Source organism: Seriola dumerili, unplaced genomic scaffold (genome assembly GCF_002260705.1).
Source record: "Seriola dumerili isolate Sdu_G_001 unplaced genomic scaffold, Sdu_1.0 BDQW01000128.1, whole genome shotgun sequence".
Classification (NCBI taxonomy): domain Eukaryota; kingdom Metazoa; phylum Chordata; class Actinopteri; order Carangiformes; family Carangidae; genus Seriola; species Seriola dumerili.
Window position 1 is genome coordinate 15,448 of NW_019174383.1, and position 26,237 is coordinate 41,684.

Here is a 26,237-nt window from a genome sequence, read left to right on the forward strand (position 1 = left end):
TAGTTTGATGTTTTGTTTCTGTGAGGTGAATATCTGTGGCTTGTTTTTCTGTCTCATCAAAGTTGATATTTTATATTTAGACTGTTGGTTTGAAGTGGAAACCTTCAGTAGATTCAGTGATTGACAGAAAATCAATCAAACCATTTTGACGACTGGATTTCGTGAGTTTGAAATGATGAGCAAAGCCGATTACCAGTTAACCTGATCATCAGTTTATCAATTAGTTTATGAAATGTCAAACGTCTCGTCGTTTTAACGACCAACAATCAAAAACATGAAGATGTTTAATTGATGAGAAAACGAGTTTATTTTCACGTGAGAAACTGAATTGATGAATCAATTATCAAAACTGTTGATTATTTTCTATTGATCGATGACTCCGCTCCAGTTTGAAATGATTCATCTCTGGTGTCTGTGTCAGTTTTAACATTTTACTTATTTTCATGTGTTTAAGTTTTTATCTTCTTCTTGTTGTTGTGAGTTAAACTCTTAGAGACTCAGGTTTGACAGCAGCTCGTTTCTTAACGACTCGGAGTCGGACCGGACACAGTCGTGAGACCCGGGTGGATAAATAGCAGAACTGTCCCTTTAAAGCGCCGCCCTGCTGCCGCCGGGTCAACGTGGCTATTTACATCACTTCAACCAGAGACTGAGAAAAATGTACAACATGGATGCTCTGACTCTCCCTTCCTGTTAGTGTGTGTACCTCTGCTTCCTCCTTGCCGTGACAGCTCTGCAGCCTGAGCGCTCCTCCGTCCACCCCCCCCATCCTCCCGCTCGCCCCCCACGCAGACAGACAGTTGCACTAACTCACTACACTGTAAAAAGCTCAATCACACAGTTTTTGTTTTGTTTTTTTTTGTGGGTTTTTTTGTTTGTTTTTCCTCAACGTCACCTCTGTGTTTTAAATTCGATCATTATAAACATTGTTCAAAATGTTACGAAAAAAAATGTACACTTGGTTTTTTGTGTGTTTTTCTATACAAGGCAGGCAGAAGCGGATTACTACGTTTACCAGCATTCCTCACCTCACCTCACCCCCACCTCACCTCCGTCTACCTCCACAGCACTCTCCTTCCTCTGTGAGTGATTCAGAGTGCTTAGACATGCGACCCCCCCTCTGTTAGGACAGCCAGACGAGTCAGACCAACGCAGACTGGCTTTAAAATAGATCTGTATATATTTATATATGCTTATATCAAAAAGGAGGAGGGAGGGGTGGGGGGGTATGTAGGGGGAGGTGGTGGGTGCTCGCTGAGGTTAATCAACATCCCGAACGTCGTGTATCCGTGTGAGAAGATGATCCCCAGGCATCCGGGCCCGGGGGGGTGGGGGAGGGGGGGAGACTGATGCAGAGAGGGGAGGGGAGGGGAGGCAGGAGGAGGGAGGCTGTGGAGGAGTGAGTGGGGGGGTGAGGGGAGGGGTGAGCTCTGTCTGCAGCTGGGTAAGACTCTGCTGTGTGGAATGTCAGCTCATCATGTCGTTGCTGTTGACGCCGTATGTCGAGTTCTTCATGCTGTCGTTGACTTCCCTCCTGAACACCGACAAGTTCTGAGTGAACCTGCACACACACACACACACACGCACACACACACACACACAAACACAAACACGCACACGCACACAAACACGCACACGCACACACACACACATTATTCAACACGTGAGGAACTGTCATGTTAGCAGTAAGTCAGGATGCATCTTCTGAACTAGGGAAGGCAACAGTAAGATTTTAACAGTAAACCACTTTTACCAATACTGCTTATTGATCTGATGATGATTGGTACTTTGACGGTTCTCCTATTGATACTTTTTGTAAGTGAAAAAGATAAATTAAGACCACAATTATTGCTTATTTTTTCATGTGATTAACATTCCTGAACAACTTTGTTTCGAATGAATGAAAAACAAACGTAAGACACAGATTTACTACAGGACGGTATTTAAACTGTGCAGAGCAGAACCGATAACGTCAGAGCTTATCAATACTTTCTAAATGTAGACCCGGGGGCCACGACACAAAACACGTCTGCTGCACAGTCATGTTTCATTTCTCAAACTTTTTGTTCTTGTGGATGATTTTACCTCAAGTGTCTCAAAATGATTCAAACCCACGATAAAAACAGGACGACAATATACACAGATCAACAGTGTGAACAGGAGCGTCTCTAACAACCTTCTGTTTACTCTGTCATTAACCTGGATCTATCATATTTATCATGACGTTCCTCCGTGTCTCCTCTAACGTGTGAACATGGTTCCTGCAGGTGTGACGTCATGTGACTCACCTGTCCCGGTTCTTCGTTAGTAGATTTCTCTCTATTCCCTCCATCAAGTTCTCGAAACATAAGTGCATGGCTTGCTGCTTCTCTGGGGGCTGACTGTTGACGATGCTGTTCCTCAGGTCAGCGAAATACTGCGGGACGCCCCGACACACGCGTTATTACACGCACACACACAGATACAGAGATACAGATGTGATCCAGGTGTGTGTGATGCTTACCTTTTCGTTGAGCAGGATGAGGCCTAACAGAGGCCGTGACATCGACCACTGGTTCCTACAGTCCTCGAAGATGATGATGTTCAGAACTGTGGACAGCATCTGCACAACGACCAGAGTCACAGTCACATTCAGAGACGCACCGACCCGGCGGCCTCAGATCTGAGGTCAGCCAGACGTCACCCCGCCACAATAAGAGCTTTGATATTTTCTCTTCATTTTCTGCTGTGTTACTCGTCACTTCCTGCATGTGCTTCATAATAAAAGTATTTTGATGTAGAGGCAGTTGTAGACCTTTATTGTGAAACATGAATCGCTGACACCGAAACTAGAGTCAACACATCGCATCGTATCAGCATCAGGTGCATCTGTACGAATGTGTCTCGGGAATAAATGTCCGAGCAGATCATCTCACCTGTTGGATCATCTCCGGGTGCTGCTGCATGATGTGCAGGAAGCGATCGTCCGTCGCCATGGGAGTGGGGCGTTTCTTCGTGGAGCGGGACAGCTGTTTGAACAGGTAGGTCACTATGTGGTCCAGACTGGAGCAGCAGCCCGTGCACACCATCGTGTCTGAAACACACACACACACACACACACATGAAACAACCACAGTGACGTACACACTCTTTAAAAACACAGTCTGAGCTGCGGGGGTTTTACCGAGCGCGGTGAGTCCCTCCGATATGGAGGACAGGATGTACATGACGACATGAGGCTCCAGGCTGGCGATGAAGTTCATGTGGTCCTGTGTCAGCACCTCCAGCAGAGAGTAGAAGGACTGGCTGAGCTTCGGGTAGTCCTGCAGGGACAGGAGGAGCCGGGTCAGTGAGTCTGGAAACTGCTGCTGTATCTGACAGTCGACTGAGAGACGTCACCTTCGTCACTTTACAGACGGAGCGATTCATTCATTAATCAGGCGGATTAATCGATGGTGGATATAATCTTTAGTTGCTGCCCTGGTGCATAATACCAGGACCTCTTCATTAACACAGAGGACCCTGTACCTCACCTGGACCTGACTCAACCAGCTCAGGTGTTTGTCCTGACGCCTCTGTAGGTGTGTGTTGTCTGTGTGTGTGTGTGTGTTTTTATCATCAGCTGTTGTGTGTAAAGTGAAATATTAAAGCAGCAGCAGCAGCGATCTGTTTTTACAGACTGAGGCAAAGCTCCATGAGTAAAAGCGAGACGACAGGAAGCTGTTGTTGCTGCAGCTGCTGCTTTAACTGGAGACTAATAAACACATTTAAATCTTCTGCTGTTTCTGCATATCTGAAAAGCCTCATTAATGTGAGTCCAGTAAATATTAAACCAAGTCTCAGCCCTAACTCGTCCAGTCAGTGTGTGGAGCAGCAGACGAGTTCAGTCACAGTTCAGTCCCAGTGTCGTGTCACAACATTTAAATAATGAATGCAGGTATCCTCCGTCCACTGAAGCAGCTGCGTCTCAGTACAGGAAGAGCCAGTGAACATAAACCACTAGAAACACAGAGGGTGTCTCTGCCCCCCCCCATCAGAGGACACGTCCCGCACTGTTCAACCTACTAGTAAGTCACTGTGGGGGATGGACAGCAGTAGTTTGATGAAGGTCTGCAGGGCGTTGTCCAGGGCGTCATCGCCGTAGAGACGGAAGACCCCGAAGTTGACGTAGTTCCCGCTGAGCACCGCCTTCAGCATGGCGAAGCACACGCTGACCCCCTTCAGCTTCACGCCGTACACCTGGTCCTTCGGGACTTCCCCCAACGTCAGGATACGATTCCCTTCACAAAGAAACATGACATGACTTCACACACTCTGAGCTGAGGCACTGCTCTGACAACATGTATTGATTATATATTATATGTGAACAAATGAATATTATCACACACTGACACCAGAATAAAGACAATAATTTAATATCAGGGAGGTTTTAATATATAAATGATCCATTTCCTCTTCAATTATTTACAATTATTAGTGTCATAATGTTTTATTTATTTAGTTCTGGGTTATTTATGGAGTCAGGACTTTTATTGTGGTGACGCACCGTAGGTGGTGATCATCTTGCTGGTTTCTCTGAACAGCAGGATGCCGTTGGGCGACGACACGTCAAACTGTAACCGCTGAGATCTGCAGAGAAAATCAGTAATGATCAGTTTCAGGAGAGAAGTGATTGATGATGATGATGATGATGATGCTGAGTTTCATCATGTGGGATCATTTCTACTCATAAAGCATCTTCCACTCGGTTAAAATCTGTCAGACAGGATGTGGGTCTGATGGGTGACACTGCAGCAGGAGCATCTTCACCTGTTGTGAACGAGTTCAGCCATTAGTTTGAGGACAGGCGTGGTGCATGCTGGGTCGTGGTACCACAGCTCGATGGCGCGCTGCAGGATGGGCATGTAGGCCGGATATCTGCAGCTCGGGGTTAAAGACGGTTTGTGGACAGACGGGGAGGAACAGTGAGAACAGGACAGTTCAGGCTGGAGTTAAACATCACACAGTTTACAGTCAGCTGTCAGGATACATCCAGTCAAACAGCATCATGAAGCTGGTCTTGGCGTTGAAGGCGAAGGCGATGCCCCGCAGGTCTCGGACCAAACCCACCAGAGTCCGCTACAGGAAACAGCAGAAGAAGAAGAAAAGCGTCAGGTACAACATTCCTCTGAGGGTGAAACACGCTGGAGATGGTGAGTTCACTGGCTGCAGTCTGAGCTGGGAAAACATCTGTCCAGATGATGATTATTAAACTAACTTCATCTTTTCATGAGCTGCTGTGATTGATTGATTATTGATCAGTTAAATCACTGTACAGTAATCAGTCACCTGCTCGTTATCAACGTACGAGTTTCTGCTGCGTTCAGCGAGTTACATTTAAGACTGAAACATTTTGATCCAACAAGACAAAAACAAAGGGCATGCAGTGTGTGTGTGTGTGTGTGTGTGTGTGTGTGTGTGTGTGTGTGTGTGTGTCACCTTAGCTTCCTGCTCATTGAAGGTGTTTGTGCTCAGCATCTGAGCCACAGCTTCAAACGCAGCCGTCAAGGGCAACATGAACTGTTCGAACTGGTCCTCGTCCTCGCCTGCACACGAGCAAACAAACAAACAAACAAACAAACAAACAAACAAACAAACAAACAAACAGACAGATAAACAAACTGCAGCCTTACAGGACTCAACAGGCTTTTAGCTGCAACAGGCGTCACACAACGACCGGCCGAGGAGTCGTCCTCTGAGTCAACATGAACTCTTCATTATCCACCAACACCAGGACGAGACACAGGAAACAGAAACGTTTCTTGGTTTTAATTGAACTAAATGTAAATGGTTCATCGTGTCTCAGGGATGTTTAGCAGTTTTAAAATGTTGCAGTGAGAAACGATGGTAAAGAAGCATCAGGTGTGGAGATGACAGGTCATTGTCTCGTGGTTCCAGATGCTGATTGGTCAGAAACTCCCAAAACTCAACAAGCAGGTGTTTGAAAAGTGTGAGAGTCTAATTATATTTAAATATGTTAAAATTGTCAATATCCAATCAACACAGTGATTGTTTAACAATGAACTGATGATAAAGGAGGAGGATCAGATGTGTTCACTTCTATTTACTGAACTCAGTCTGTGATTTTAATCTGGTTTATTCTCTTTGATCTTTATCTTCAGTTTTATTTCTCTCTTTAAATGACAAGTGTCTTTTCTGTCATAATAAACTCTCCTCACACACACTCTCTGTTCCTCTACAGCAGCATGGTGATAATATTCACACGCTCCATGTTGGTCTGGATCTCCGGCTTCACACATTCAAAACAGAGCTAAAGGGTTTTTCCCGTTCACCTGTGAGCACACCTGTACCTGCAGCGCTTCAAGTGTGAGTGTACTGACCCAGATCGACCATCAGCAGGCGTCCCAGCGCGGTGTAGAAGGTGGTCCGACACCTCATGTCGCTCAGGTTGGACTGGTTGTTCACGCCCAGGAAGGAGAAGTGCTCGCTCTGACACGGTAAAGCCACAGGACGTTAGTGACACGACATCTCTGATTAAATATCACGTTAGAGTGTCAGTGAAGAACTCACCGTGTGGTTATTCAACATGAACTGCACGGCACTGAGCTTCACCAGCTTCCTCACGCTGCTGTACGTACAGACATCAGGTCAAGGAGCAAACACAGAGTCTCCGAACACACACCTTCATTCTCTCTCACACCTGGATCACACCTGGATCACACCTGGATCACACCTGGATCACACCTGGATCACACCTGGATCACACTGGTGATTATTCAGGTTTAAAATTAAAGCTGCTGTTTGAGTCATGTGCACAGAAGATGAGAGAAAATGAATCACCAACAATAATAATAATAATAATGAATCTTTGTAATTACTGATTAAACCGAACGTTTCAGACAGTCTCTGGAGCGAGGAGATTTCCTGTCACAGTAAACTGAGTCTTTTAAAGACGTGGAGAAAGTTTTCACTGTTTTCTTGACATTTTACAGACTCAACACTTATAATAATATAATAATAATAATAATAAAAATAATACAAGACGATGAACTAACAGTGAATAAAATCGTCAGTGTCTGGATCACAAAAAGCCTTTTTACACCAGCAGCAGGTAAAAGTTGTTGTTTTCACCACACACACACACACACACACACACACACACACACACACACACACGCACACGCACACGCACACGCACACGCACACGCACACGCACACGCACACACGAAGGATATCCTAACGAGAGGTCGTTCAGTAGCTGGAGTGTCTTGGAGGTGATTGGTTCACACTGGCCCCAGTACTTCAGGTTCGTGATGCTGAAAGAGGGAAAAGGATGAAGGCTGTGAGATGTGGACAAGAGCTGCATTAAAATCTAGTAAGTGGACCTTGAGTTAAGAGTTGTTTTGTTAAACTGACCTGAAAAGTTTAATAGGCTAATTAAGGTTAAGTAAAATGATTTATTTTGATTTATTCAAATGAAAGAGAATTAAGAGAGAAAATAGTGAATAAAATATAATTTGTCTTTCTCACTTACAATTTAATTAAAAGAACAAGAGAAGAAAATAACTAAAAACGAAACTTTCATTTTTCTTTTCAATTATATTTTCAAAAGCTTTTGATCTGAGCTTTTACATTCGAGCTTTTAACTCTCCGTTTTCAAAACAGCCATTTCTCAATATGAATTTATTGATCCTTAAACACAAACTGTCAGACTGAGCGTCTCATGAAGACACGTGTTCATGCATCTTTATCTGCGTTACTCACATTTTCCCTATAAACACACTGAGCACCATCGTCTCGTCGTTCAAGCCCAGAACTTCTGATAGTCGTCGATAAAGCTGCAGATAAAAACACACAAACACACAAATGATCTGTCCATCATTTTGTCTCTGAACCGAACACATCCCATCTCCCCTCCTGCAGCACTGGACCATCACACAACTAACTGACCAAACACAGGAGGGGGGCATCAGCAGCTAACACTAGGAAGGAAGGAAGGAAGGAAGGAAGGAAGGAAGGAAGGAAGGAAGGAAGGAAGGAAGGAAGAAGAAGAAAAAGGAAGAGGAAGAAGAAACATGTTTTTTGTTTTCTTTCTTCTTTTCTCTCTTTCTTTCTCTCTCCATCTCAACAACTTAAAGTATAAATCTATGCCAATGACAAAAAGCTGTCAGTTGTTTTGTCCCACTTCAGCAGTGGATGCCGTCATGTTGTTTTGTCTCTTTTTGCTTCACCACAAAAATAATTAAATGAATGATGAAAAACACTTCAGAAGGTCCTTACAGCTGCTAACACCTCATCATGTGCTATAAACCATTTATTACATGTATTCAAAGTGTTTAATATAAAAACATACTCATATATATTTTCCCGCCACCTCAACAGCCCAACACACACACACACACACACACACACACACGGCCTTTATTTCTCCGTGCTCTTCACAGCAGCTTCCATCAGTTCTAAACCCTGTGTTACAGCTGGATGCTGCGAGTCGTGCTCCTCTAATCCTTCAGTAACTGAGTCAGTGGATGAACTCACAGCCTGAACACTGTGTGCGTGTGTGTGTGTGTGTGTGTGTGTGTGTGTGTGTAGGTGATGGACAGGATGCAGAGCAGCCAGTGACCCACACTGACACACAGCTCCAGCTCTGCAGCTCAGTGTGGGGCTCAGCAGGGAGAAGACAAGCCAAGCGTGAGGACACTGAGATGTTCTGAAGATAAAGGGGGGGGGGGGGGGACCAGAGGGTTAATCTGACAGGAAGTGGGGCCCCGACCACAGTGTCTGGTTATTGTGTTGACTGGCGGTTGTTTGTGGTGATTGGCTTCACTAAAGGCACGACACAGAAACCTAACGACCTGGAGAACACAGACTCACACCACCTCCACCTTCTAGGTTCTGCCTTGTGTTTCCACCATCTTTAACTGGTTCAGTACCAGGTCCTGACCAGAATCCACATTTAGTTCTGGGAGGAACAGAAGCAGAACCTGAGAGCAGTGGATCCACAGGACACACGGCTCGTTAACCCCACACACATGGACGTCCTTTTATTTGTACTGCTCTGAGGTGAATCTACCTCTAATGCACAACATTACTGTGGTGACACTCTGAAGGGTGGGGTGGGGTGTTGGGGTGGGGGGGCTAATACAGCTTCTACGTTGCACCACTTATCTGGACGTTCACATTTTGCAGTTTCTGCCCCGAACAAAGAGAACACACACACACAACACACACACACACACACACCACACACAACACACACACACACAAACACCACACACACACACACACACACACACACACACCCACACACACACACACAACAGTCAGCAGGAAGCGTGACGCCTCCACCACGTCTAACTACACAATAGTAATACCACAGGAGCAGGCCCAGACTGAGACTGTGCCTCTCTATAGAAAGTGCTGCACCAGCAGACACCAGCGTCCAGGACAAAAGACCTGCCCATTCCCTTCAACTTGGCCCCCCCCCACCCCCACCCCCCTGCTAACAGTGGACATGCAGGGTTACTGAGGGAGGGTGTGAAGCAGGGCCGGGGGTTAATTTAACTCAGGCGAAGCAGCAGCAGCAGCTTGAACAGGTAAAAGCAGCGTGAACTCACCTTTGAGGATTTCTGCACCTGGTCTCCGATGTAGATCTTCCTGAACTGCTCGAAGAAGCTGAGCATGGCGAGCTCCAGCCTCTCGTTCCCGGCCTGAGCTAACCGAGAGTCGGTCAGGTTCATCAGCTGGAGCACCCTGACGCACACACACACAATCACAGAGTTAATGAAGCCGGTTTCAGACACGGAGCAGGAAACATTTCATGCCCTTGAGTCGCGGTCATACACCTCAGATTTACATCTGTACAACCACATCTGCCCCAGAGATTTAAGTGACAGTCTCTTCTCAGTGATTAGTATTTAAACTACAGGTGACGTGATGTCTCTCCTTTTTAAAATCAAGCTTCATACAACGTGTTTCTGTGGATCAGAACAGATTGAATTCATTAAAAACCCAAAGAAAGTCTTTATTTAAGAATGAGGTTTTTAGTCAAGAGAAGTTGTGTTTTAAAGCAGAAAGTACAGAGAGAAGAAACCTGAGATATAATGATTTAAAAGCTCAGAAGAGAGTCCCACACTCCTGAGAGTTTATTAGCTGGAAGAGTGTAATTCAGGCAAAAGTAATTATGGAGAAATGAACTCTGAGGACACTTCTATAAAACACTGGAATGCAGGTGAAGGAAAATTAGAAAGTAATGTATAAAAACCAAGAGACCAGCTCTCCCTCCCCCTCTGAGAACTCCTTCCAAACTAATATATTAAACTGTAAAGCAGGTTTATTTCTCTTATTAGTTCCTGAAAACACCAAACTCTCAGGGTTTAACATTTTCTTCTTCTCACCGACAGACTAACTCTCCGTCCATGGCGTCCTGCTCATCTGTGCTGGCGAACGACACCCGTCCACCGATCACTGCCCCGATTATATAAACCAACCACGTCAAGCGACCTGAGGAGGAGGAGGAGCCGTTAGTCAGACCGTAACAATCCCGAAAACAAGACGTCGATATTGTTACTTTAGCTGCTGATCAACAGACACATCAGGAGATTCTCTCACACGTGCACCAAGTCAAAACAAGCCAAGACGTAAATGTGATCAAACTCCTGTTCTGAAAGTGCTGGTGTGTCGCCGTGTGCAGCTCGTACCCTCCTGCACAGTGATGTCTGCGGCGCTGGAGTTGGTGGACTGCAGCAGCTCCTGGTAGGTCTGAGCCGCCTGGTCGAACAGCTGCACCAGCAGAGCGCACGTCTTCTCGTACTCGCACCTCCCGATGGTGGACAGCTGGTCCAGCTGCTGCTGCACGAGGCCGGCGTCATCGAGGGGGTCTTCCAACCCGTCTCTGTGGAGACCATCACAGTCAGAGGTTTAGACCGATGAGCGAGCGGCTCAGCGGATACACAGACCGACCTCTCAGACCGCCGTTACCTGAGGATGACGTGCACCGACTCCAGCCGCGATGTGATGTAGGCCTTGGTGACCTCGGGGGTGTAGGTCTCCAGCAGGTGAGGTTCGGTGGCTTTGACGTAAGGGACCGACGCCGCCAGACGCTGCCACAGACTCAGCAGGTAGTGAACACTGTTGGGGGCAAACTCCCAGTGCTGAGGCACACAGGAGGAGAGCAACAGGTGAGGGATGAACTCTGTCTGTCCTTACGTCGTCTTTCATTCTGATCACAACATCATCTTTCCTCTCATTTAATCAACAGTCAGGAAAATGTCTGACTGCTGCTGTAGGGGAGGATCAGGTGTGTCGGAGACATGTCATTCTCCTGCTCTCTGTCCCCATGTTTCCTGTCTATCGTCAAATAAAGGCGTAAAAATGCCTCAAACAACAAGTATAACTTTAAAACATGGTAGATTATATGCTGTCACTATCATTTCCATCATTAATTCATGGAATTTCAGAAAACAGTGAAAAATCACTCAGGGTGATGTCATCAAATCACCTGATCTGATTGGCCGACAGTCAAAAATATAAAAAAATATAAAATAAAATAACTTTACTTTAAAATCAAGACAAAGACGCAGCAAATCCTCACAAATGAAGAGCTGGAATGTTTTCTGTTAATCAATCAATCAACTAATTGTTGCAGCTGTAGTTGATGGTTGAAACATCTGGAAGAGACCGACTCCCCTCACAGCACTTTGTCCCAGTGAGGAAACTGCTGGTGCTGGATCTTTACTCTACACGGACCTTTAAACAGACAACAGCAGCGTCTCTCCTGCTGCTTATTACAGCCACAAACACATGTCCTTGTACAACAGGAGAGAGATATTAATGCCTTATCAATAATATTCTAATATTGATCTCTCAGCCTCTTAAAAAGCCCCAACATAAAACCTCATTTTTATTTTATTTGTCTTCCTTCTTTCAAATTAAAAGTATTTGCATCTTGATCAGGATCATTACATCAGGTTTTTACTGCAACATGTGCAGCTGAGCGACAGTGAACAGTCAGCACCCACCTGCAGACTGGTGACGGTGAAGTTTGCTATGAGTCGAATGACTTCAGGGTAGTTTTCTACTTTGACCAGCTCCCCCAGCTGGTAGTTACTCTTCAGCCTCGCCAGCAGACGACAGAACTCGTGGTAGTTGTTCGGATCCGGCAAACACTGAGACACAAAGAGTTTCACAGCGTCAGGAAAATAAAAAACACAGAGAGGGAGGGAGGAAGTGTGTGTGTGTGTGTGTGTGTGTGTTATTCACCTGTGGGTTCGCCAGTATCCTCTTCACTCCATCCACCAAATGTGACAGAAACTTCGCTCGCTCTGCGTTGTTGAAGAGAGACCGCCGCACAGAGGCGATCTGAACTAGACATGACAACACCTGCACGCACACGCACACACACACACGCACACACGCACACACACACACACACACACACCATTAATTAGTCAACATGAAAGTCACTCTAAATAAGTAACATTTATAATAATAATTATTGAATGGGTTTTTTAGAAGAGTGATTATCAGATAGAACCTCCAACCAGGTTCTACCAGGTTCTATCAGTTTAAACTGGACACCAGTTTGTCAGATGACAGATGAGTTTTGGGAACAGATAATTCAGCGACATGATTTAATTTAGACGTTTAAACCTTGTGTTAAATCAAAGACTCTTCAGACAGATTCAAACAGACTGTAAACTTCCACTAAAAACACACCACAAATATATTAAAAACAAGTTTCTGTCTGACTTTCTGCTGATGTTTTCTCCTCGTCTGTCCCTGTGTCTGTCTTTTATCTTGCTGAGAGAGATCACAGAGTCTGAGCTTTGAACTCCTGTCATCAGTTCCTGTCTGATGAAGGAGTCACATGACATGAAACAGACCCAGTGAGGAGCAGGATGCTGTTCATGATAAGTCACTAAAATGTTTTAAATGCAACTGGCAGCAAAAACAAAAATCACAAAACTTTATTTCATATGAGATTTCTACAAATTAAAGCTCTGACTGTAACCAGTCATTTGTACAGTGTTGATTATTAATAACATTAAATCTTCCAAACAAACACCAGAACGAGCTGAATGATTAAGATTAGTGAGACGTCCCTCGAGCATCAGCCTTCAGCTCATGTCAAGTTCAGATAACGTTTAGAAAATTACAACGTGTAATAAAATCCTGAGTTATGAGGTTTCACAAAGTCAGAGAGAAAGAGTTTTTCTAAGGTCAATAATCAAAATAAGGTTAAAAACAAGAAGTTCTGTGTGAGTAACTCGTGTTCGTCAGAAACATGAGACGACGTCACTGCGTCACTTACCAACGGGGAGAGGGATGGAGGGATGGAATGATATAAATTGAAAAAGAGCTGCAGGGTGGAGGAATCGAGAAACGCTGCGGGAGAGAAATGAGATACAGGAAGTGGTCAGGTCAGAGTTTTACAGTCACATGATGATATTTACGTTTTTCATCTACGTCAGGATCAGGTGAGTTCGAGAGAGCGACTCTGATGGCTGACAACTGTAATTATATAAACATACATGAAGCACCAGCTGAACTAACGACAAGGAGAACAACTGTACAGCTTTACACATCAGACATCAGACGACAGTACGAGCTGCAGTTTCACCTTTAACACAACGATTCCAACCTTTATTTTACACTTCACAACCATTGTTTTAATTCTTTAAATGACTCGTCCACTACTTTCACTGCAAACTAACAGTTTAACTTCCTGCAGGATTTAAATCGAAATCTGACACTGACACCTCTGCTGCTGCCTCAAAGTTTCTCTGTGCTTCAAATTAAAACTTTAACAACAATATTTCACATGCAAACAACAAACATTTTAACCTACAGTGTAAATAAGCAACAATTCTGCAGAAACTTTAGTTTTTTCTCAATAATTTCCCCCCCGTTTGTTGAAAAACAATACTTAACACAAAAACAATTATTAAAATCTACAGTAAAAGTAATTAACACACTCGCTTTGGAAACCAGTGTCCTGACTGGAACGAGACTGGGTTCAGGGTTAACGATACCATGTTTTAAGAGAGGGGAATACAGCTGCAGCTACCTGATCTCCATGACGTGGGGATCTGTACGGTGCAGAGGTCGTCCGACGACTCGTCTGTGGAAGTTCCTATGAAGTCGTAGTTGAGGCAATTGTAGCTGAGTTTGAGCAGCTGCATCAGCAGACCGTGCTGGGACTCATCGTTCAGGTTCAGGTTCTTCCCCGAGGCCTGGAAACAGACACAGAGCAGCAGCAGAGTCTCAGGCAACCTGCAGACGTTCACTTCTCTCTCCCTCTCCGTCACTGCTGCTGGAGCTCAGTTCAGTTACATGCTCTCTCTCTCTCTCTCTCTCTCTCTCTCTCTCTAAAGGCTTATTTTTAAAGCTCCATCAGATCGTGAGTCTTTGTTTATCTGCCTCCGTCTGTGTCGACTGTCACACGTGTCATAAACTTATTATCGTCTAACTCTGAGGACAATTAAGCTGTTGAAGGTTTTCTGAGGGGAGTTGTTGTCACAGTGAAACTGAAAGCAGCAGCTCAGGAATCAGCTGTTCATCCCACATGATGCGACACTGCTTCAAACTGAGTGTGATTCATGATGATGATGTTAGATTTATGAGCTGCTCGTTTTACTGTTTGTTCGCTTTGTTTGAAATAAAAAGAAGAGAAGTTTGAACAGATTTTGCTTAATGTAATTATTAAACTGTCAAACACGTGTTACCTAAATCTGATTGTTGTTTTTGTTTATTTACCATCAACAGGACCTGATCAGGACGTCTCTATTGATCAGATGTTTTCTAGTTGTGACTTGTGTTTTGAATCAAAGTAATTCAATAATTTATTTGTTTAAAATAGTTTATGTAAGAAATATAAAACAGGGCCCCCACACCTTATTAAATATCAAATATAAGGAATTTTCAAGGACTTTCCAGGACAAATTCCATCAAATTCCAGGACCAAACACAGCAGTTTGTTACAACACTTAGAAACTAAAGTTTTTTTATTTGTTTGTTTAGCTTATAGTTTTTTTTAATAAAAATTATAGTTCAATGTCTATTAATGTCTGTTTTCAGGCCTTAATTTTTTTTCTCAAATTCACAAACTTTCAAGGATTTCAAGGACCTGTGGGACAAACCATTTACATAATTTACTGTAAATCTGCAGGAGAATGAGAAAACCTGCTGATGATTCAAAACTCTGTACGATTTGTTACATTCAGACATGCTTTTATTCTGAAATTGAAAGGAAGTAATCCACCCGGTGCTTTGTTGCTACCTTCCGTTTCAAAAACACACACCTGTAGTTAACAGGTGTACGACTTCCTGTCACCTGTGAGGAGAACATACCTGTTTGAGGAGGTTACAGGAGAGAGTGAAGATGTCGAAGAGGGAGGAGTCTCTGAATGATGACGCAATCTTCCTGTGTTTGGTCAGAGGATGCGTTGTGTCCGCCTGAAGAGGAAACACACGAGGTTTTTACCACGACACAGAGAGAAGAAGAAGAGGATGAAGGTGGAGGTGAGGAGGAGGAGGAGCTTACCTGATTGATCTCATTGGTCAGCTGGGACAGGATGGTCACCCCTATGATGCAGTGTTCAACGCTATCCTGTAAACACAGCAGAGACACATCAACGTCACAGAAAACAATACAGGTGTTTCAGCAGGTTTCACACACACACACACACACACACACACACACACACACAACTGTAGGAAGCGCGTCACATCGGCGATGACGTTTCTGAAGACGTAGTCATCTTTCTGACAGTCGAACCAGCCCAGTTTGGTGATCCGGGCGTAGAGCTGGATCAGCGCCTGGGTCACGAACGCCGCTAACTTCGGCCGCGTGGCCAGATAGTTCAGAACGTAGTTCCCTGTACGTCACAAAGACAAGAGCAGGTCGCCTCAGGTGTGACAGACTTCATAAACATTTCAAATTAGGGCTGCACAATTAACGGAAATATAATTAAAATCTCATGTGTTCTGGTTTTATTGGCTCTGAACCCTGACTGGTGTGATGCTGGTGGACTGGAAATAGAAGATTCAGATGGCGAATGAGTTTGTTTTGAGTCGGCCGAGGCGTCTGTGCTGAACCTTCCATCACTGAGTCAGATTTGGGAACCAGTTTACCAAGAGACTGAGAAGAAACAGCTTTTTAATATAATACAGCCATTAAAAATGCATGGAAACAGCCGCAGCAGGTCCAGCGCTTCCCACACCGATCAAACAGGCCTTTGTGCGGCTGAACACCGCACTCTGTTCACAAACACGTAACACAAGCCCAGAGGCCGGGCCGTTTACTCCACATGAAATCAGATTTAGTGAGATCTCCAGGCTGAACGGCAGCTGAGAGCAGCAGGGTGTGCACGTCATTCACCTCCACTGTAACCTACACGCTGCTGCTGCTGCTGCTGCTGCTGCTGCTGCGGTCAGATAGATACGTGCTTCTTAATGACACACAGTTAAATCAATAACTGAACCAAACATCTGCAGTTTGGTCTGACGTGTGATTGGAGGAGAGGTACTCACGGATGTCGATGCGTTGCTCGAGCGGTAGAGGGTTGCTGGTTCGAGAGACCAGTTTAGACAAACAGGTGGCCGCGAGCAGCTGAGAATACGACGACTGTGAGGAGAGAGAAACAATCAGAACGGACCATGTCAGACGGTCTAATTGACTTTTCAATCAAGACGATTTAAATATTTGACACCAGGAAACAAAGAAAAAAATCCTGAATAGTTACATCTCAAATAATCCTGTCAAAACAAATTAAAAATCCAGAATTAAATTAGAATTAAATTAATTGTAGGTTGAGGGAATATTTATGAGCTGTGATTATGACGGACGTTCCTAGTCTTCGACGCCAGCGATCAGCAGGTCCAGACCCTCCATGTAATTTCTCCAGGCTGAGGCCCGGTCACCGGACGCTCCCCTCCCAGGTCTGACTCCAGAGAGATTCCCCGTCTTTCCTTAATCCGAGCGACGACATCGTCATGAAGATCATCTTCTACCTGGTTGTTGGTGAATCTTTAGTCTGCTCTCTCCACTGGAGCCAGTCCGACTCGAGAGGAGAGACGACGTCTGGACTTCTTTGCGACACTTTCACTTTTGATTCATTTGGTTGATAAAACTTTTATATTTCTGCAGTTAAATAATGAATGTTTTCCTGTGACGGTGTATTTTCACTGTGTGGTGTTGCCACTTTAACCCCAGCTACAGGTCTGAGTGTTTCCTGCACCACAGACGCGGCAGGTCGAACACTGACTGACGGACTCGGCTGATACTCACACTGCCTCTCTCCAGCAGCAGCTGACATTTGCTGAGACAGTCGGGGCTGTTGGTGAACTCGACCAGAGCTTTCTCTGCCTGGTGTCGGACGGCGGTGTCGGTGGTCTCGTACAGCTGCTTACACAGGATCTCCAGCTGGGCAAGGCCCTAGATAAAACACAGAGACATGGAAGACACAGGGCTTATCAGCCAGCAGCAGACTCATCTGACAGACGGACACTCAGGACATTCATCATTTCACAACTCAGAGCAACAGAGAGCAGAACATCATGTTCTTCACACAGACGCAGAAACAGAGTACAATCACTTCACCCACAGGTCGACTGTTTACATGAGGTGGATGAAGTGAGGAACAGGCCACGGCTCAAACGATCAGCTGATTCGATCAATCACAAGAATACGGGCAAATATTCTCATAGTCGATTAATCAAGTCAATTTATTACTAAAAATGTATTTTCTGACATTTTAATGAACTAAACGATTCATCAACAAAATATCTGTTAAATAATTAATATTGAAAATAATTGATTGTTGCATCTGCAGCCGAATAATCTCAGGCAGATTGTGAAGTAACAGGGTTAATACATTCCTGTAAAAACAGCTGAGACAATTAATCAATTAGTGAAAAAAATTATCGTTTTTCACGATTACCTGACATTTTTAAACCCAACAACTCATTGATTAGTCAAGGAAATACTCATTGGATTAATCAATAATGAAAACAATAAACAGTTGGAGTTATGTCCTTCTCTACAGCCTCAACTGAAATCACAATCTAAACCCATTACAGTGTAAAACACGGTGCTGCACCTCAGTTATTACACTACAGTCTCATTACATTATCACTGTTAATTACACTTTTTAAGTTACATATATTCACATTAATAACAGGATATTTTCTACTACTTTGACTTGAAACAGAAGTTGAGTTTTGGCCCTTTTGTGTCTCCATATAAAAATCACCATTTAATGCACATTAGGAGCAGACTGATGGCTCGACAGCTTTCTTCCTTTATAATCAAATATAAACATTTCAGAGCGGCAGGCGTTCACGCCCATATATTTAATAATATTAAGTTCCATTCATGTGGTGCAGCAGAAGTGCTGAGTCATGCACAGTCACAGCAAGATGCCGGAGACTGATAAATAAATTCAAAATGGTTGGACACAGGTTGAAGAAGAAGCGCGGAGGTGGTGGACGTCTGGATCTAAGAGGAAAGGGTCTTCTTTAGTTCTGATGGTGCATTCACTGCCCCCATCAGTGTGAGGAGTTTGGGGTTAGAGAGGAGGTGAGGAGCAGTGTTTCCTGCAGGTATGACAGAGAGTTACATCATATCTGCTCCCCGAGAAACTCTGCTGGCCCCAGATAAGAGCTCGCCACCAAACCCTGCTGCACACGTGACATCTGCTGCGCCAGATGAAGCCAAACACCACAAACTCAACTTACATATACATATACAGGCAGAGCAGAGATGGGCGGTGACGTGACGGTCTGACAGTGAGATAATGTAGTTAAAATGATATCACAGCAGACTGTGGTCACACTGGACAGAAACATGTTAATAGTTGATATTACAGCCTGACACATATTGGATTTTTAGGGCCGATGCCGATATTAGGGAGTAAAAAAAAAATCCAGATATCAATATATCAGCTGATATATATATGTGTGTGTATATATATATATATACACATATACACATATCTCTAATGAAAGCAGGATATTTTACTATTTAACTATAAACTTTAACGTCAAAAATACATCAGTGACTGAAACAGTAAACTTAACGGGAATTAAATAAAATAACTATAAAAATAAATAATTATAAATAAAAATCGTTTTTGCATGATGTGCAAAATGTCACTTTAAGATTAAAATCTGCACCGTTAGCAGAACGTAGCGCCCATGTTTTCCCTCTGTTTGGAGAGCATGATGTGAAGCACGAACTCACACTGGCAGACAGTAAATATTGTCCACTTTATAATAAACAGAGAGCGACTTCAGACACAGGCCAGGTGCTCTGGTTATGTCATAGTGGATTAAGGAACAGGCTGAGAAAAGACGAGTTTTACGGCCCTGCAGGTCTTTAGTTATTCTTGTTCAACTGTCTAGAACATGAAGTCTGGAAAAATATGATATTTCAAATCATGTTTCAATCTTATTTCTTCACGTCATCCAGCACGGAAATAATAAATATGAAATGAGGTCGTTATCTTACTGCCAAGTAAATTAAAGACAAATGTTTGATTTTGCAGCAGGAAATTTACTTTGAAAAGCACAATTAAGAGTGACACTGAGCAGGTGGTGGCAAGTCAGACCATCACATAGTTCACTGGTGATTTTCCAGATTGATGAGCGCAAACAAAAACAACATTTTGCAAACAGATTAACACAAACTCTCATTGCGGTTTGTGGCAGGTTAAACGCCATAAAATGGTAAAACCAAGTGGATGTTGGGAAAATACTGAGCTGTGGATCCACTGCTCACATCCCTCCCAGAGCTCCTGCTCCATGTCAATTTCTGCTTCTTGGTTTCTAGTTTGTTTTTTTTGTTTCATGTGCAGTCTGACAGATGTTTTTAACTATTGCTCCTATTTTACATCCACATGTGTAATTTTGTGTGGGTTCAGCTTTTATCGCACAGGTGATGCAACAGTGACGACCTCGGCGTCGCAGCTTCGCCGGGTTCTGATGATCAGAGTCTCACTGAAGCACAAGGGATGAGATGATACTGTAGTTATTAATAAAGTAGTTATTAATAAAGTCGACTGACACCACTGACAACAACGTAAACATGACGCACTTTTTAAATTAAAAATGACCTTAAATTCACTGGTTCCAGCTTCTCAGATGTGAGTATTCTCATTATTGATTAATTAATAATGAGAATCACCATTAGTTACAACCCTAAACTGGTGAAGTAACTCCTTAATGACAGTCGGGAAACGGACCTGTGCAGGACCGGCACATGTGACTGGCTCTGGGCCATGTGTTGTATTAGTGTGATTAATCTGAGCTGCTGCTGCGTTCAGTCACGACAGTCACTGAACAGTTGAGATGCAGAAACACTGTAGTTTAAGGGACAGTCGTGACTCTGACTGTCTCTCAGTGAATTTCACTGCTGCAGCTACACGACAAACAGAGAGAAACAACACTGCACTCGTCTGCGCTCCTGGTTTGTGTTTGCTTGTTAAGTGGACGTCTGTTGGACGACCTGGATGTTTTGAATCTGCATAATGAAGACAGCTGCGCAGGCGCTGCAGCTCTTTATCACTTCTTGCTCAACTATTATGTTTCTGCACAGCCCTACAGAGTCTGTGCCAGGAAATATGAAGCCAAAGCAAAAGTAAGAGCTGTAACCTGCATGGTAGAGAGGTCTGGTGTCATCAGATGGGAATAAATGACTCTAATAAAAAGTCTGCAAGAGACTAAATTCAGTTACGGAGCCTCAGTGAACTGATGTGAAATGATTTATGAAGCATTTAAACTGGTATCTTTGTCAGAGGAGCTGGTTTTACAGCTTCCTCAGAAGTTCCCTCAGTCAGCTGGAGATGAGCAACAGGTTTGATCGTCCTGCTCTCAGGTCGTTTACTGCTTTCAATTTCAACAACACACCCGAGGACAGACAGACAGCACCAGCAGAAAGACTTCACACGAGCTCTGCTACACAACGATGAGGAAGCAGCAGGTGATAACTTAACACTTTAAACGTATAGACACAGAAACGTGATGCAACGAGCTCAGTGTAGAGAGTCCAGCTTCCTCTTCACAGGAGCTGCCTCAACTACAACTGATTTGCATCAGCCATCAGTCTGGCGACTAATCGATCAATACTTGAGGACGTCTTCAAACGTTTTGTCAGACCATATCAGGAAAACTGAAAATTAAATTGAAATGGGAACTTTAAACTATGCTCTACATTTTATAGACAAATTGATTTATCAATTCATTGAGAAAATATATATTTATAATGAACGAAAGTTTGTTTTCTGTCTTCTCCATGACTCGCGCCTTTTACCCAACTGTCCGTGTCACTAATGTCTTCATTAAAAAGTCTTCACCTGACACACACCTGAAGAATCTGTGGTTGAACCAGCACAGGTTGGTTTTGGGGAGGGGAGAGTCACAATGTAGTAATAACTGTATATAACGTGATTTTAAAAAGTTATAAATAGTGATCATGCTCCTTCTCTGCCTGATATATAATTAAAATGTTGTCATATATGGTTGATTAGCGGATGTTAAAAATAATTATGTGCACTAAACTGAGCTGTCATAAAACACTACCAACAATATTTACTGTAAAATCAGGTTTAACAGGAAGTGAATCAAGTTTCTGGCTGGAATCAGTTCAGTCCGGCCTCATGTGCACAAACAATAATTACTTCTTATTACATATGAAATCATAACCTTATCAACAGCTACATTAAAACACGTCACATCTTATCAACTCCAGTATTCAACAGGTGGAGTCGACACACACCTGATCCCAGGACGAGGGGAACAGACTTCCTTCTCACCTGTGCTCAAACATCTATCAATATTTGATAGTGTTGCATATTGACAGCACTATACATGTACACACATAATGTACATATCCACCTACTGTATGTATATACAGTAACTCATGACACTCACTGTCCCACACCTGGTGCCACCTGTCTCCTACTTTGTAAGTTGTGTCCACTGTCGCTGGTTAACAGTCATGTATTCATTTTCATTTATTTTAATTCCTTGTTGCTCTTGTTTTTCCAGTGTGTCCATGTGTATTAAGACTGAGCGATAAATAATAAAGCTGATTCTGATTATTTATATATTTTATTTAACATTTTTACAATGTATTTAGTCACATTTTTTAATTCGCGAATTAGTTACTTGAACCAAAAAGTGTCAGAAAACAGCAGAAATGTGAGTTCATCACGTCTTCAGATGCGTTCTTTTGTCTGAACAGTCGAAAAACTAAAAAACTCGCACATCTTTCTCGTCCAAAAACACTAGAAATTTAGGATCAAACTTTTTCTGACATGAAACTCTAGAAGGAAAATGTAACAGGCAACAAATCCTCACATTTAAGAAGCTGGAACAAGCAAATGTTTGACATTTTCTAGGTAATAAATTACTCAAACAATTAATCACAATTGGAAGGGATCAATTTTCTAACAATTAAATCATCAACCGCAACAACAATTTCTTCAGCAATAATTTATTAACTCAATCTCTGTACACTGCAGAAACAGACTGGGGGAAAGATATTCAGAACAGCTGCAGTCCTTTATACAGATGTGGTATCTATATGATGTATCTGCAAAGACTCACACAAGTTACTGGGTGCTGCTGAAAACCCCTTCAAATCTAAATATTTCCTCTGGTCACGGTTAACACGGAGCAGGTGTTACACCTGTTGTGTCAAAATCAAGACGTCAACATCATTTTTTTCTTTTAAGAAATGAAGTTTAAGGCTGCAACTAACAACTATATTCATTAGCTGACAATTACTTTTGAGGTTAATCAATCCTTTCATTTGTAGTTAATCAGAAAACAGAGAAAAATATGCCCATCTTAATTTCCCAGAGTCCAAGGTGACATCTCCAAATGTCCAAAACATCCACTCCAAAACCCAAAGAGATTCATTCGTTGTGAGACAGTGAGTGATATAAAATATTTAAGGATTAAATATATGTGATATAAAATAGAGAAAAGCAGTAAGTGCACAAACCAAGAAGTGTGTTTAACAACAATAAACACTTTTCTAAAGCTCTAAAGCTTCTTTGAACCATCAGGATGAAAAATATTAGTTTGGTGCAAGATACAAAAGAATTTTTAACCCATTTCCTCGACTTTTAACTCTAATTCATAATCCACAGTATGTCTGATTATTTTATATATATTTTATTATCAGTTATATTTGTTTATTACTGTCTACTATTTTTCTCATATAAGCTAATGCTCATGTCATTTCCAGTCACAACTTGAGGAACAGTTTGAAAACCTTGTTAATGTGCAGCAGACAGAATGTAGCTTTTTTCATCCACATGTTAGAGGAGTGTCTGAGGATTATGGAAATATCTTGAGAACAGAGATAAATGTTGTGAGCTACTTTCTGGGTTTCTCAAACGTCAACAGGTGTTTATTCTCCAGGGACACGACTGCGTCTCTCTGTGACATGAATAATACATGAGAGTAAGAGTTTAGGTTTGAGTTTCTGACTGTTTCCAGAGACCAGAACAGAACAGTTTGTGCCGTCCCTCACTAGGTGATGCTAAATCTCAGAACAAATGTTTTTTTGTTTTTTGTTTAAAGATGAAAACTGATTTTATTTAAAAATCTCTTTTCCAGAGTTGAAACCATTAGTCAATTAATCAATTAATTGATTACCAGAAAATTAATGCAACTATTTTGACAATAGATTCATCTTTTCAGGCATTTTTCTGGTAAAAATACCAAACATTAATTTCCCAGATGTGTGGATTCACAGTAAACTGACCAAGTTTAGGTTTAGGTTTTGGACTGTAAGTCGCACAAAACAACACAACTGAAGATGGCACCTTTGACATTTTATAGATCAAACAATGTATTGATTCATAAAGAAAATAGATTAATCAACACAGAAAATAGTTCCTTAGCTGCTGCAGCCATAAAAACAATTTGTGTCATTCCTCACTATAGTATTTTAAGTTTTGAGAAAGATGATTAAAAGATGAAAATAGGGTGTAAATTATGATCTTAATTAAGAATATTTCGCCAGTTTGACCTTGATCTTTTCTTTTTGAGCTCACGTGACAAACCAGTATGAAACTATAATAAAGCCTGTTTGGAAAACTTCCAGAGAGACTGTCAGTGATGCAACTCTTCCATGCTCCTGCTATCTGCTCCTCACATGGAGGCTGAAGCTGCTCATCTTTACCACACTGTTGTCAAATATCTCAAGTATTTAATGAGCATCTATTCTGCTTGACTTGGTTGATGCTGTGGCAGTTAAAATAAGTTACTGGTTGTAATATACAAATTAGCATAAGATGCTAATAAAACAATAACATGGAGTTAGCTCAGAAGCTAAATCACTGAGGTCTTTCCTTTCACAGTAGAACCATGGAGGACTATGGAGGAGCAGGAGGGAGAAGTGAAACCACTGAGTAGAAATCCTGCAGTTAAACTTCAACCACTGCACCTCCTCCTCCTCTCCTCGTTATTCCCAAACATGTGTCGGAGCTGCTAGCTTCAGGCAGGCTAGCTAAACAAAACAGCACTGCTAGGTTACGCACATAAACAACCCCTGTGTAAAATCCCCGGTGACCTCAACTCGGTGTTCACCGTCTCCGGTAGCCGCGGGGGCAACAGCCGCGGACATGGAGCCCGATTTACGGACATACAGTCCAACAAAACCGAATCATGTTTTCAAACGGGCTCGGGCGGGAGAAGTTGACGTCTGGGCTGAAGCTAACATTAGCCTAGCTTGCTAAAGGGTCAGCTACCTTCAGCTCAGCAGGACAACAAGTACATATTTAAACTTTGGGGTACAAAGCGCGGGAGAATAAGTCACAGTGTTTGGTTATAATGTGATAAATGTTCACACCGTGGTACACACTGGCGCCAAACTGACAGTTAACCAATTCGTGTTAGCCTGACAGCTATCCGTCCGCGGCCAACCCATTCGTGTTTTATTGTTTACTTCAGTAAAATACGTCGGTAACTGGCACCGTGATGCCGGTGGTGATGTGCTTTCAACCGGCACAAACACCGGGAACCCTGCAGGCTTTGACCCGTGGGCTCCGTGGCTTCTCTTCCCGTTTTCCAGCCTGAAATCCCCCCTCGCAGCTAGCAGCACAAGCTAACCCTGCATCCAGCCAGCCCGAGCAATGACAGCAGGCCACAAGTCAACACAGGCGGCCACATCCTTTCTTTTACCGCCGGACAGCACCAGCGCGGCCGCCTCCTGCACGCCACGGCCGCGCACAGCCTCCGTACCCGGAACACAGCACACGAATCCGCGCTCAGACTCATTTTCACGCTCCTGGAGAAACTGTCGGTTACAAAAACATGAAACCTCTGCTTACCTGCACATGATCCGCCATTTTTCTCCATTTCATGCACCTCTCACTCCCCCGCTTATGGGTATGGAGAGCGACAACAGCGCCCCCCCGGCAGCCCCTGGTACAACTCCCCATTCATTTCAGCCCGCAGATGAACACAAGACTTAACGCATCCATGAATGTAACAAATACACTTATCTTCAAGTTCATTTACTCAGCATACTCGTATTTTAATTTAGTATTTCCATTTCATTCTACTTTATACTTTGTCCTCCACTGATTTATTCGACAGCTGAAGTTACCTGTTACTTTTCATAGTTAGATTTTACATTAAAAATATATAATAATCTTGTAAAATATGAAATATATTACTTCCACTCCACCAAAATATAGCAGTGAGGACAGGGCCACAACATATTGAGGGTCCCCAAAAAATTGGAAATTAGAATTTATTTTTTTCTGCAATTTTGAAATTTTATAGTATTAAGATAACAAGTAAGATATTACTGTAGGCTGAATAATTAAAAACAATAATTTTAAAAGACTGAAATATGCTCAGATTTCAAATAGTTCATATTTTGCTAAATATGGCATTGATGATGACCCTGGTAACAATTATAGATGCGTGTTTACTTGTTGATTCAGTTATTTTTTCTGGTGTGACAATGGATATTATTATATTTTATCTACAGATTAAACATTTAATTTTTACATTCAAGACACATTATGAGTTGATAAAGTAAATTGCATTGTTGTAGAAACTAGTCTGCAGTTATCAGTTAATTATTACAATTAAAATGAGAAAATTAATTGGTAACTATTTTAATAATTCATTGTTCGTCTTAAATGTGAGAATTTGCTGCTTTTCTTTGTATTAACATCATGATAAGGTGGATCTCTTTGTGTTTATCAGCCGTCACTTTGGGCTCTGAGAGA

The 26,237-nt window shown here is 42.8% G+C and overlaps 1 protein-coding gene across 1 annotated transcript; it reads right to left on the reverse strand.

Annotated features, from left to right (window-relative positions):
- Window positions 1-1,376: 1,376 nt before the first annotated feature.
- On the reverse strand, window positions 1,377-25,350 carry xpo7 (exportin 7). Its single transcript, XM_022748721.1, has 28 exons — window positions 25,326-25,350; window positions 17,270-17,416; window positions 16,513-16,606; window positions 15,691-15,857; window positions 15,524-15,589; window positions 15,331-15,435; window positions 14,048-14,213; window positions 13,292-13,365; window positions 12,241-12,360; window positions 12,000-12,146; window positions 10,960-11,132; window positions 10,680-10,873; window positions 10,377-10,482; window positions 9,597-9,732; window positions 7,744-7,817; window positions 7,215-7,295; window positions 6,550-6,613; window positions 6,360-6,468; window positions 5,458-5,564; window positions 5,009-5,097; window positions 4,789-4,896; window positions 4,526-4,608; window positions 4,045-4,259; window positions 3,164-3,302; window positions 2,916-3,073; window positions 2,504-2,602; window positions 2,289-2,416; window positions 1,377-1,561 (listed from the first exon to the last, which is right to left on the reverse strand). Exons 1-28 carry the CDS (start codon window positions 25,341-25,343, stop codon window positions 1,468-1,470), a joined length of 3,261 nt encoding a protein of 1,086 aa, XP_022604442.1. The 5' UTR covers window positions 25,344-25,350; the 3' UTR covers window positions 1,377-1,467.
- Between the last annotated feature and the right edge of the window lie 887 nt (window positions 25,351-26,237).

Excerpts from the sequence above, each read along its gene's own strand:
- xpo7 (XM_022748721.1), bottom strand. Across the intron at positions 13,366-14,047 it reads CCCCACGTCATGGAGATCAG|CGTTTCTCGATTCCTCCACC; the intron begins GTAGCTGCAGCT and ends TCTCTCCCGCAG. Across the intron at positions 1,562-2,288 it reads CTAACGAAGAACCGGGACAG|GTTCACTCAGAACTTGTCGG; the intron begins GTGAGTCACATG and ends GTGTGTGTGCAG.